The sequence below is a fragment of the Bradysia coprophila genome, unplaced genomic scaffold (assembly GCF_014529535.1).
Source record: "Bradysia coprophila strain Holo2 unplaced genomic scaffold, BU_Bcop_v1 contig_358, whole genome shotgun sequence".
In the NCBI taxonomy this organism is placed as follows: domain Eukaryota; kingdom Metazoa; phylum Arthropoda; class Insecta; order Diptera; family Sciaridae; genus Bradysia; species Bradysia coprophila.
The window spans coordinates 5,002,845-5,016,513 of NW_023503616.1; the positions used below are offsets into that span (position 1 = coordinate 5,002,845).

General features: G+C 34.0%; 3 protein-coding genes across 5 annotated transcripts; 1 reads left to right on the forward strand and 2 right to left on the reverse strand.

Annotated features, from left to right (window-relative positions):
* Positions 1-2,194: 2,194 nt before the first annotated feature.
* On the reverse strand, positions 2,195-3,365 carry LOC119081477 (cell death abnormality protein 1-like). The gene is made up of 2 exons (XM_037190475.1): positions 3,066-3,365; positions 2,195-3,008 (listed from the first exon to the last, which is right to left on the reverse strand). The coding sequence occupies exons 1-2, from the start codon at positions 3,312-3,314 to the stop codon at positions 2,424-2,426; spliced, it is 834 nt and encodes a 277-aa protein (XP_037046370.1). The 5' UTR covers positions 3,315-3,365; the 3' UTR covers positions 2,195-2,423.
* A 1,839-nt stretch (positions 3,366-5,204) lies between these two features.
* On the forward strand, positions 5,205-7,263 carry LOC119081492 (interferon alpha-inducible protein 6-like). Of its 3 annotated transcripts, none has more exons than XM_037190494.1 (3): positions 5,205-5,612; positions 6,396-6,619; positions 6,708-7,263. In XM_037190494.1, exons 2-3 carry the CDS (start codon positions 6,451-6,453, stop codon positions 7,016-7,018), a joined length of 480 nt encoding a protein of 159 aa, XP_037046389.1. In that variant the 5' UTR covers positions 5,205-5,612; positions 6,396-6,450; the 3' UTR covers positions 7,019-7,263. The 3 variants fall into 3 exon arrangements, with proteins under 3 accessions (XP_037046389.1, XP_037046390.1, XP_037046391.1); XM_037190495.1 differs by having other exon boundaries at positions 6,405-6,619; XM_037190496.1 differs by lacking the exon at positions 5,205-5,612 and adding an exon at positions 5,695-6,345 and having other exon boundaries at positions 6,405-6,619.
* An 8-nt stretch (positions 7,264-7,271) lies between these two features.
* On the reverse strand, positions 7,272-13,225 carry LOC119081473 (leucine-rich repeat extensin-like protein 3). The gene is made up of 5 exons (XM_037190470.1): positions 13,036-13,225; positions 7,975-8,378; positions 7,849-7,919; positions 7,739-7,782; positions 7,272-7,674 (listed from the first exon to the last, which is right to left on the reverse strand). Exons 1-5 carry the CDS (start codon positions 13,036-13,038, stop codon positions 7,303-7,305), a joined length of 894 nt encoding a protein of 297 aa, XP_037046365.1. The 5' UTR covers positions 13,039-13,225; the 3' UTR covers positions 7,272-7,302.
* Between the last annotated feature and the right edge of the window lie 444 nt (positions 13,226-13,669).

Consider the following 13,669-nt stretch of genomic DNA (forward strand, 5'->3'; position numbering starts at 1 on the left):
CACACTTAAGTGACAGGTTATGCTACCAGCTGCTATAGCTAATGAAGGCATTTGTATACATGGTATTGTATGACCTAACAAAAGGGACCACACGCTTAATGTGTATTCCGAACCATGGTTCGTGCACGCCTTCAAAGTGTTCTTGCACTCTGGAGGATTTTTGGTTATTGCACCTTATTACCTATAGCAGTACCTAAGCCACTAAACCGCAGAAGGAGTAGAATACCGACAGCTACTAGTTTGTGAAAAGTTTTATAAATCTCACTTCATCTTCTGATATTAATGGGTTACACAGGTACCTTCATCACTTGATGTAGTTCTTCTTCTTTATATCGATTATGAAGAGTATCACCAGAAGTACTCAATCAGTTATCAGTTTGATTTATTGATTTGGTGGTCTCTCTTGTTTTTTGCTCTCTTCAGTTTGTTTACAATGTTAACGCACAGAAAGCTTGTTTCAGGTGTAATCAGACCAATAAAAAATGTAACCTTTCCTATCGATTATAAACTTTATTTACGGTTTCACTGCGTTATAAAATGTTAATTTTTGTCGCGTTCCAACCCACGTTACGTCATAGCCGAATTGACGAAAATTAATAAAATCGAAACCAATTTATTCGGAGATTTGTATAATGAAACCTACAAGCATATCACTCTAAATATTTTCAGATAAGTTCCTAATTAAATTCATTAAGCACCGTCGAATGTGAAGGACGGAACAACGAACAAAAAAATCATTTTATTTGATTTTCAATAGATTGTTCTTGATTCATTTTCGGTGATAATATATCACTTTTGTGTCGATAAAATTATCATGGCCGTACGAAAGCTCATCTGGTGGATGCATATTTAAGCCGCCCGTATTTTGAGTCGTAAAGAGTTGTTGTTTATATTGAATCGGCTTTAATAACCAGTTTTTTCCACGTTGAAAACGCATATCGTCTTTTTCATACGTTTTTATATCAAAATCGATTGCTGCCAATGTAATGATGGTAGGTAGCTTATAGGCGACATCAATTAAATGTGGTTCGGCTTCGGTCTCGATCAATTACATACTAAAATCGTAGTCAATTCTAAAATCTAATAAATTTTCTTCCAATTAAAACTCAAGTGGTTTTCAGTTAAGATTTTATACTGATGGAATTATGTTGACCAATAATGTTGCTAAGCTAATGAACTTTTAGCCATTTTCAATAATTGCCGTATTAAGTTGTAAAGATTCGGCGATAACTCCTTGTTGATCTTTCATAAAGCATTAAAAAAGCTGCTTAGAAATTCCCTTGAAACAAATGCTACAGTATGTCGAATTCAAAGCGTATTTAATGATCGGAACTATTAACCTTTTTCACAAACGACGCATATGGTTATAATGGTATGTTTAGTCGTTAAATGCGTTGCTTCTTTTGTTTGCTATGTCGCGGCGAAGTGCTCGATAGAAAACTATTGCTTAAATAAAACAGATTGAACATACACCAGACGCGGCTCCACCTATGTGCGGTCAAGTCGGTCGGCCGGGTGAAAAATATGAAAAAAAAAATTAAAAACGAAAATTGTCAGGGCAAAAATTTATTGTCTTCTAACCGCCCGAGTCAGAACAAAAGCTGGACCCGCCCCTGACATACACTTTGCTATATATGAGAATTCTTTTCGTTTTGTAAACTTGACTCTTATAAAAAGTTAAATTTTACCTCAATTGCATTTTATGATTTTCACATCTTTGTTAACAAGAGAAGTGGTAAATATACAAGAGAGAATTTACCACACCAAAAACAAACGAAGAGAAAAATAAATATCGCAAAGCCATAGATGAGACTACGATAAGTAATGTTAAACTTTACGAATGTTTTGCTACGGCTGGAGATGAATTAAGAAAGTATAATTTGCGGCGATATTGTTAAGACTCGATTTTCATTCTTGTGCATTGCTTTCTTACACTATTTGCATTCAAATCGACGAGAGAAAGTAGGTTTTAAGATTTTTTGTTGCACGAACATTCATTTTTAATTGTGCCTCCGAAGTATGTACTTCAACTGAAGTATTGCAGAGCACAGGCACTTTTCCGACCTAGAGCATCAATTATTTTATCGGAGATTTTTCATCACTTTTTTTTGCACAAACTATAGAGGCACAAACCTTTTTAACAATTTAATTGAATTGAATTGGACGTATGTCATTAAAAAATAAAATAAAATTGAAGTGTTTGCTTTTTATTGTGTGCATGATTCGGAATGTTTGAGTGAAATAAAATAAATAAAATAACAGTTTTGTCCACTTGTTGCATCTGTCGGCATACATAATAAACATTAACACATCGACATCAAAACAAGTGTATTGATGAATGAATGTATCACTTTCAATTCACATTGTCTTACACTAATTCAATAAATAATAATTTACGAAAAATATGCGTGAGAATTGCAGCCTTAAACATTCGGTGGTAGTAAATCTAAATTTTGATAATCATCTCGCCCAACTTGATTATTCGGTGGTAGATATCCATTCTGCACATACGGTGGTAAATAACCATTCTTCGACGGAATTTCTGCTTTACAATTGGGTGGAATTCCAGTCGTACCGGGTCGACATTTACAATTCGGATACGTGCCAGTCGAACCAGGAGGACAGTATTGAGAGACACAGTTTGGCCAAACACCGACCTTATCCTGCGGACATTTTGGTTTGTATTGGCAATTCGGTTGATATTCTCCTTCCCATCCAACTGGACATTTCATTCTTTTACAATTTGGTGGTTCACCATATGTGAAGGACGGACATTTGTTACGACAATTGGGCGGTGTTCCAACCTGACCTGCTGGACATTCTTTCACTTCGTAGTATCTTTCTGTTGTTGGTGCCACACAGTTCGGATAGAGACCAATTTCTCCCGCAGGACAATCGACTTTTACACAGTCTGGCTGATATTCTCCTTTATAGCCGGGCAGACATTTCATGCGCACGCATTCTGGTTGATATCCAATGTGGTAAGGAGGACATGGCTCACGGCATTTCTATAAAATTCATAAAATTAAATTCAAGAAAATTTCCAAAGTCGAAGGTCTCATTACTGGATATGTTCCGTAGAATCCTTGCGGACACTTTTGGTTTTCTGGCGGTAGATATCCAGGCGCTTGGCAGTTAGGAGGTGTACCAATAAACGATTCTGGACATTTGCAGTTTGGATATGTTCCTACAGAACCAACAGGACATTGTTTTGGTGGCAAGTACGAGTATAGTGACGTCTCCGAATATGCTGACGAGAAATACACAAACAGGAGAAGTTGAGTGCAGAATTTGGCACCGCTCAGACTGATCATTTTCACTTGTAAAATTACACTTTCACGTAAGTAATGGGAATGTTCTTAAGTACAACTTTTCAATTGTATTTATACTGAAAATCAGTGACAAATTTTAAAACAAAAAACAACAGAAAACTGGTTCTCTTGATAGTTCATATCGAACCTAAAATGCACTTACCTTTGTGAATCGCAATAACAATAAAAAGAAAATTATTATCGCAAAAGTCCCTGTATAATTGAATGTCTCTCTCGTTATAAATTGATGTTTTCGACCAGTACTTTTTTCGCATATGTAGGTAATGTTCGACATCAACGCACGAAACTGATATCATTAATTAAAAGTTCAGAAACCTTGCTTTTTCATACAATTTCCTCGTTTGTTTTGTACGCCTCATCTTCATTTTCAGTTTAAATATAGGCATTTGATTTTATCAGGTCGCACAGGCGGTAATGTACGTGTATAGCATTCTGCAAAAAAAAAAACGTTTGTTGACATGTGAGAAAACATTGACTATGGTCGTAATGTTTTTTTTTGTGCATTTGCATATAAGTTGTGCCTGCTAACCTACATCTTTCACAGTGTGTTTCCACAGTTAATCGGTATAGTTTAAAATATAAGGCGAACGGTTTTGTCGTCTGTTATGACGTCAGGGCTTATTATTGATAATTTGAAAAATCTGATTGCAAAAACATTCTGAAAAAAATTAAAATTACCAAAAATAGGCCCTGAATGAGATTCGTCAAAATATATGTTAAGACTAATGAAGTAAAATCAAAGTCAATAAGAATCCAAAGTTTATTAAAATGATATAAGTTAATAATATGCTGTCTGTGAAGTGTTAAGTGAGCCGAAGGACTGTAGTCTCTCACTAGTCTCAGTCCTTTAGATAACACATTACTGATCCCCGTGTTGAATTATCACTCATGATTATAGCACAACCTAAATATAACTTGATTTTTAAATGGTTTTAGAATCGCCCTGTACCGCACATAATGTTGTTAAAAGACGGTTGTAGCACATTTTTTCACATTTTCTTGATGATTACGGAAAAAACTGCAATTTCGTGCGTATGAGTTGAATATCTACAAAGCTTCGTTTAATTGTTTATGGGTTCTCGAAAAGGAGATGCGTTTTACTGATTTATATTTTGATTGTATTAAAAAACGAGTTCAATTCAGACGCCGGATGTCACCAGTTCAAAGGTTTATTTATGAAAAAATAACGGATCTAAAGCCTTTGAGAATGATATGTATTTGTTTTGGAAGTTTAATTTAGAGGACTTTTCCTCTTTTCGGGTTTTTGTGGGATATCAGTTATTTTGGAAGTTTTGGGCAATGCTTAGAGTTAAGCGTGCTCTGCAGTGTACAGTGTTTTTTTAGTTCGAAACATATTTGAGAAATTTATGAGTCTTAAAAGTCATCGATGTTCCAAGTCAATTAAGTTGTTTCCACTTTTAAAATGTTGGACACAAGTCAAATTTACTTTGTTAGGTTGCAACACATACCAAAACTCAATACTATACAACACACTTCCAACAACATTATCGGGCCAAACGTCACGGATACAAAATTTCAAGATGGCCGCAATTTTCTTAAAATGTCGAAAAAATTATCCGCGAACGAAACTATATTATTACCAATTTACGGCAACTACAAACAATATCCAAGATTGTGGCTCGTGGCTGTCCGCCATTTTGTTGGACATTCTAACCCTAAATACACATTACTGATTGAAACCAAGACACCAAATGTATAAATACTTAAAATTCCAAAATGTTTCAAAAGTTTGCAACAAATTTTTTTCAAATTCATAATCTTCGCGCACATTTTATATGAAGCATGGCAACACTGATCTACTACACCATAATAGATCAAGTCCGAGTAACTGTAATCGCTATAAACCCGAACACTGACAGCTGACGCTTAATTTTGTGTTTTGTCCGGATCAACAAAAGCATTAAATTTAATAGATTTCCAATGCATAAAATGTGAAATTATAATTGTTGCTTGTATGGCGTGAGTGTTTAAGCACATCATTTTACAAGAAAACAATGTGAACCATTCAAACATTTGTTTCTATTTTCAAACTAGAACAAAGTGCCTGCTCATATTCACTGCACATACTTTTAGGTTAGGATTCTCTGTGGTCATGACATTTCGAATAACCTTAGACTTGATCTATTATATCAAAAATAGCTGTCACATTATTTTCATATTTTCATTTAAGTTTTTCATTGGGTAATAAATATTTTAATTAAGTACAGAACTTCCATAAAGTTGGTTGATTTGTCTTTGGAAGATAAAGATTGAATTTATGTAAGTTTTAGCAAAAGTGCGTATGCAGTTTTCGTAAATAAATGTGGTGGTGCTGTTAACATATCAAACCCAAGCAAAAAATTTCTATTAACTCGAATATGGTGAAATGGTTGAAAATGTATGAATTGTAAAATTTCAAGTTGTGTTTTCTGAGGATGTAGTGAACCGTTTTTGGTGATCTACAGCTCGTTGAACTCGTATTGAAGACTCTTTTCGTTTGAATATACTTTTTTCTTTTGATCCGGGTCAGTATGGAAAAGTTAAAATGTTCGCCTATATAAGGTTCCTCAGTCCTCCAGTTGGTTCGCCCTTTTTTAGGGAAGGAGTACTAGCGTCACGAACTCCGCTAACGCTCCGTTCATGATTAGAAGAAGTTTTTGTGTCAGGGACTATTCTTAAATTCCCAAATTTTCCTAACGTTTTTGGGAAAATTAAGAAAAGCGTAGGAAAATTTTTTAGTTTTACAAAAATATTTACTTTTTGTAGCCACTGACGATGATTCTTGAGCAATGCCGAACCACTATCTAAATAAAATCAAGGCTGTATACAGCTTTGAATAAAATGAGGTAGCATTTTTTATGAAGATAAACACGAAAATTAATTTTTTTCTGTCTGACTCTGAGTCCAACCACAAAAGATAGCGTTGTAATCGCGGTTATCACAATGTAAGTGGTTTCTCAATTAACATATGACATTCATGACGTCTAGCCTGGTGCGGCATGATGTATAAAGAGTATATAAATCGACACATTTCGTTATTGTCTTTTAAAACTATTAATACAGACATTGTAGGATTGACGCACCACATTTCTCGTTTGTTCTAAATTAAAAACCGACGATGGATTTCGAATTTTGGGAGAGATGTCCAAAATGTGGCAACCAATTGGTTAATGAGGCTAATTTGTGGAAGCTAAGAGGAATTATCGGAGGGTGTGCAATTGGTGGTGCAGCTTTGGGAGCTATAACTTTACCATTATTAGGATTTGGTGCAGGAGGCGTGGCAGCAGGTAAAATTTTTTTTTTTTTCAAATTTACAATTTTTTGCAAACGTATCCAGTGAATAAAAAATGTAAAGAAGTATTTTACTCTGTATAGGATCAGCTGCTGCTGCATGGCAGTCTTCAATTGGGTCTGTGGCGGCCGGTTCATTGTTCGCCATACTTCAATCTTTAGGTGCAACCGGTATTGGTATACTTCTCTTCGGAAGCGTTGGAGCAGGTTTGGGCTTATTGTCATCGTCTGCTGCTGCTATTGGATGGTGTACATGTGATACAGACACAAAAGCAGAGCCACTGAACAATTCCTTGGGGGGAAATGAAAAAGAAAATATTGTAAAGGAAAAGGAGGATAGTATCATTGGAGGAATCAAAGCTGCAAATAATGACGCTGACGACAAGATAGTTTGAGGAAATCTATTAGATATATAACAGAACGTTCTGTGCGTTTTTGCGTGTTACACAGATAAATATTCATTAAAAAAAATTTAGCTGAAAATCAGAATTTAATCTTGTTTTGGCTTAGTCTGGGTTTCTAGTTTTCGATTACGATCATATTTTTTTCAGAATTTATTTTTATCCGATTGTTGACTGTGACGACAGTTTCATAGTAGAAAAGCTGGTACAAAAAGCAAACAGTCGTTTTAATTTCTTTCTTTTTTTTTAATTCTAATTCAATTTTACATTACTAAACATTACTCAACAGGATATTGGTGTCCGGGTGGTGCTTCACAAATTTCTTCGCTTTTAAAAATGTAACCTGGTCTACATACACAATCCGGATATGTTCCGATGAAGTTTGCTTTGCAGTACAATTCTTTGCAGTCTGGCCATATTCCAGGTTTATCTTCAGGACACATTGGTGTATACACACAATTGGGTTGGAAATCACCAACCCATCCTTTTCCGACTGGGCACGGAATTGGTCTACAGAATGGTTCCTTATCTGGGCGACCCATCTGATATGGTGGGCATGGATCGTAACAATCTGGCCATGTTCCTAACTTTCTCTCCTTGTAACAGTATGGCACATCTGGAGGGACTTTGCAGTCTGGGAAAATTCCAACCTGAATATAAACAAAACATAACAAATGAGTCCTGTCAGGTATCTTTTCATATTAGTATAGTTACCTGGCCAGGTGGACAAGCCTGGTATGTGCAATTTGGATAAAAGTCTGAAAACGGAATTCATAGGATGTTTATTCGGGTGTTACGGTATATAAAAAAAAGAAAATCTGTACCTCCAGACCATCCAAGTGGACAGCGAATGGGTCCAGGTTTTATTCTTATACAGTCTGGCCATACTGCTCCACTGCAAATTCAATTCATTTAGTAATTCAGATAGTACAAACAATCGGCGAATTTACTTTGCACATTGAGGTTTGGGTGTAGGTTTATTCGGTAGATAAGGTGGTGCTCGACAATTTGGTGGTGTTCCAATGAGTGGAATTGGGCACGTACAGGGTGGTGGGCTTCCGTTCGGACAAGTTTGTGTTTGACCATTATCACAAGGAGGTGGACTACCATTTGGACAAGTTTTTGCGGGAGGTGTTTTACCACATGGAGGTGTGCTACCGTCGGGACATTTCGGAAGGAGATAACCAGGTCCAGGATAATTTGAAGATGGCTTACTTCCCGCTAACGATTTAGAACTAATATCTGATCCACTGTTTACAGGTATGTAGTCCAATGGTGGTTCTAAGCTATTTTTAAGCGACAATGTGGGCGTCTTTGCAGCCGCCAGTGCTGCAAACCCCAATACCAAGAGAAGCTAAAATAGGTATAAAAAAAATATTATTAGAGATTCATCGATAAAATCGCATCTGAGATTCTTGTTTCATTTTATTTCCTTTATTTGACAGTGCTATTTATAAAACAGAAATTTTCATGGTCAAAAAAATTAATCACAAATTTTCGAATAAAATTTTTCCGGTTTTATTGCCTTATTGCTATACTATAAACGAAACCTATCATCTTGTTCATCTTTAATATAAGGCCGCTATAAAAAAACCAACATAATTCGATAATGCGAAAAAAAGCAAATTTTATTCAAATTAGTCTACATTTTACCCGGATTTGCTTTATTAATCCTTGATAACGTTTCAACGAATTTTCGGAATGTCTTATAATTGGCTAGAGTGAAAAAAATGCTTTTTATTATATCAAAGCATACAATCATGTATCTAGCGCCAATAGAAAAACATTTTTTTTTAATAACACAAGTTTTCGCGATTTAATTTGACTAATTAATAAATTCTACATCTCTATGATGATGTAAGATATAAAAATGATTTTATCGTGCGACAATTTGAGATGATATCGAGTTACTTTTCGTTTGAGTGTAAATGTAACGAATTGAATCATAAACTATTATAAACTCATCGGATAAATGCGGTTCTTGTCAATTTTAAACGGTTTGAACAATAACAGTTCGATGATTTTACAGAAAAATACAATTTGCCGAAAACGGGACTCAAGAAATGAATGTTTTTTATATTACCTAAGACATTGAAGATATTGAATTCTGTTGATTTACAAGTCATTTCGGTTTCTTAAACTCAATTGCCGACAAGTACATACACATACTGTACAAGTGTTGATCCAGATGGTGATAAAATTTCAACCAACGATGAGTTCTAAAGCTCATCATGTTTCATAATACACTCGCGGAATTTTGAAATCCGACACATTTTCTGTTTCGAGGTTTACTGTTTTTTTCTGAATTTTGCCTGTGTTTTTATATGGAGAAATCAGAAACTCAAGTAAAACTAAGAAACAGAAAATGTGTCGGTTTTCAAAATTCCGTGTGTGTACAATTTTCCTTTTTTCAATGACCATACTCAAGAGCTAAACTGTCATTATACAATTCAATTGTTTTGGTCTTCGGCTGTAATCTTAATAATTCTTATGTTTCTCATAATATTGTGGTCCGATTAACATTTTCGATGTGCAAACTTTTAATGAACGTAATAAAGATGCGTCTTAATGAGTAATTCAATTAAAAATATTTATAGTCTCGTTTATTACGAAAATTCGAATGTATTTTTATGCATTATTGGCATTACAACAAACTCGATTTTACTGTTTCACGGATTTCTTGACTGATCTCTTAAATTACATAAATTTCAGCGAGCATTCATTAAAACATTAAGATAATACGGGAAAATTAACTCAGTCAAATTTAACGAATCGACAGATTGTACAGATACAAATACTGAACATAAACTGGAGTGGAGTAGATGCGTTCAGAGTCTGGACTGAACTTGAAACTGAAAGTTTGACAATACTTATTTACGTATCTGTGGTATATTCGCGGGCTGAACGAAGTGAAGGAGACAAGCGAAAGTGCCTAAAATAAAGCGTCCACAACGGATGCATATAAAACTTTACATGCTGAGGGTCTACATTACGAGAAATTCGGAAATTTACGCCCAAGGTAAGAAAGAATGTGACATATCTACATCTACATTGAAGTAGGACCTCTTACCTCATTTACAACCGTATATTACGTTTTCCTCAAAAAAGCCAATGAAATTTATCATTTCATACCTAGGACCCGAAACATGCGACTTCGTCGCATTTTTTTTCCGTCTGAAAAATACTATTCGTACCACGGGCTAAAAGTCTTTTACTATTTTGTTACCAGGTGATAATAGTAGATTATTCACCTCTGTCCACATGTTTATTTAGACACTTGGGGAGTTGTTGCATGAGCCGAAGGCGAATGTTATAACCCCAAGTGTCTAAATAAACATTTGGACAGAGATGAATACGCTATTTTATCTACCGACGGCGAAATAATAGCACTTTTTCACTGCTATTATTTCACCTAGGTAGATAAATGCTATTACATGCCACATGCGTCGAAAATCGTACTTTTCATGTTTCAAGCATTATTTACTTTCGACGCCCATAGCATGTAAGATTATGCAAAAATACTCTAGAGGGATAAGTCACTTTGTGGCAGGGGCTATTTAGTTGAATTTTCAGCGAATTTTTGCGAATTTGGAGAATTTGACGAATTTGGAGAATTTGACGAATTTTGGCGAATTTTGGCGAATTTTGGCGAATTTTGACGAATTTTTGCGAATTTTGACGAATTTTGACGAATTTTGGCGATTTTTTGTGAATTTATACATTATTTTAAGAAATTTCAAAGAATCGTAGAACTTAGTTACATATTTTTGGCCAAGACATTCTAGAAATCTATTTTTAACCGGGAAGCCATGATGGCTTTTTTTTTGGAAAAACGATGAAAAATGTCCTAATTTTGTGAATTTTACATATATTTGTGAATTTGGTAGATTCTTGCATATTTTTGTTATGCTATATCACAAAACTAGCAAAATATTTCAAAAAACATAAATTTGGAAGAAAATTTTCAAAATTTGAATTTTTTAATTTGGGAGAATTTCGGCGAATTTCGACGAATTTTGGAGAATTTTGGCGAATTTTGGCGAATTTCGGCAAATTAATTCAACTATATAGCCCCTGCTTTGTGGGTTATTGTGAATGACGCGGAAATTCGTCATCACCATATTATCACGATCATGTTTTCGAGTGATACATCACGATCGAGTTTTGAGGAAAACATAGATGCATCATCGAATTGATTATGCACTATTTCTCATGCTACTGTTAATCAGCTACTTTGGCACAATAACATTTCATCACCTTTTTCATGACCTATATGGACACGGGGTTCCTCAAATTTATAAAGTCAATGAAACTTCGTGAAAATACATTTCACAAATAAACTGAAACCAAAAGAAAACAAAGGCCAAAAAATCAAAAATTCGCAACAAAAAATTGTAACCGAACAGACTGACGGGCACTGATCAATGTGACAAAATTAACATATCTCACAGAACGCGTCATCACAGCGAATCGATGGCATCAAAGAATTTCACATGCGTTGTGTAACCTCTTCAGGTCTAATCTAATTAATGCAGATAGAACCATAACCATTAAGTCAGGGCTGAGATGTTAATGTTTCAAATAATTAGTACAATGATGTTGATGTATATCGTCGGCCAAGCCTCGCACATAATTATCGACCTATCAAATAATATGCAAATAAACTTGTTAAATAATGTACCATGTTATACATGATAGGGTGTCATAAATTAAATATTATAATTCGTCTGACGGTTATTCGCATAAAATGGTAATATGCATGTATATTGTATATGAATTTGATGACCGTTGCGAAGGCTATTGATATATACCGAATAAAAGATATGTGTTAAACGAAGAGACTTTTGCACTTTACATTTCATTCATGTTTTTTTTTTGTGCACATCATCATTGATAAATATGTTTGGACTTGTTCTTTGTGCAAGAAAACTTATTCTTTGAATTGTGGTTTTTAGAATCGATAATTAGCATTGAATCGTTTATTTTATCGATGTATATGTAGGCGACTCCAACACGAAACTTACAAATCGTAAGTTCTTATCGGGTAGTGTTGCCAAATTTATTAATGGAAGATGTCAATTTGTTAAATCAATTTTCACATTTTTTTAATTCGGAATTTAATCGAAACTGGTTAACTCATTATCAACTTTTCTATGCAAAATGCCATCAAGTCGGATAAATAAAATAGATCCAAAGAACACAGAACAAGTTTTTCCTCTGCTAAAATACGTCAATTTCTTTGGTTTAAAAAGTTTCAAACTTTTATTTACTTTTTTATGGTAATTCTGTTGAACTATTTTTAACTCGGTGCAAACTTATTCAAAAGCTTAGAATTTATTTAAAAAAAAAAAACCTAGAAACATGTGAGCACAATGTTTGAATCGTTTACAATGTCAGCGAATGCGAAATTTATTCGATAAAATTATGTGAAGATAATTAGGAAAACAAATTGAATATTCAAATTAATTTTTGATTTAATAATCACATCATCGATTTACAAGTATGGTGTGCATGTACTTGAATTTAATTCTGGCACCTAGACTTCCAAATGTTTTTTTTTTTACTTCTTCTTTTCATTCTTCTATTATTTACAGTGCAAACAGTATATCCACTACCGCGTCCACTGCGTTCCGTATAGTGTGTATATGTACGTAAATAATGTGAACAATTATTGATTTACACCTAAACTATGTATTTACTAAACAAAGCACATTTTCAAATTTGTTATGCAAGATATTTTGCTAAAAAAAAACTTTCTCATTCAAATGAGTTTGGTGAATTTATACATATATAGACAAACGAGCGCTGGAACGCGGTAGATGTAAAAGAATAAGGAATTAGCAAATCGATTGGACATTATAGATTCAGGTGTAGTGTTGTTAATTTTTCATGGTAGATAGATTTTAGCACTAATTCACACTGCAAAATGTTTTATCTTCTTTTTTTGTCTTTGCACGAATTTATCGGTTCACATTATTTACTATATTTTAAACGAATTGATATGTCCTCACCATTATAGTTGTACGTTCGAGGTGCTTAATCCTCAAGTTTAACACTACGTCTATTCGTACTTCTAATATACGTTGTGCTTTTATATCATTAGCTTATCGATATGCGATAAAACCGGTTTATTCACGTGTATATGTAGAGATTGATATAGACAAATCTATTATGTCGATGGCCTATCTATTCTATAATGACATCAGATATATTAAGTTAGAAGCATATATATTGTAAATCTCAAGAAATTAGTGAATATGATAACCATTAACACAAGTCAGTGTACTTATAACAATTTTTTTTACTTTCAATTTTTATTTGTGGGAAATAAAACGGACACTCGGAACATAATAATAATAATATGACTAACGGCTACCAGTGCTTGTGATTCTGTTTAATGTAATTAAATAAAATCGAAACTGATTTATCATATGAAGACAAACAGAATTATAGCATGTGAACAGTTGGAATAACTTACCGGACAATATGAATAAATTAAAAAATTAAGATTTTTTTGAGAAGTTTAGAAAAATCGACAAATTTTCAAGGTAAACCAAACACATTTTTGCGTAGAAAATAAATTTTTTTCCGTCGTTTTGTCTAGCAGAATTGATCACATCAATGGTTGTTTTCGGATAAAACACA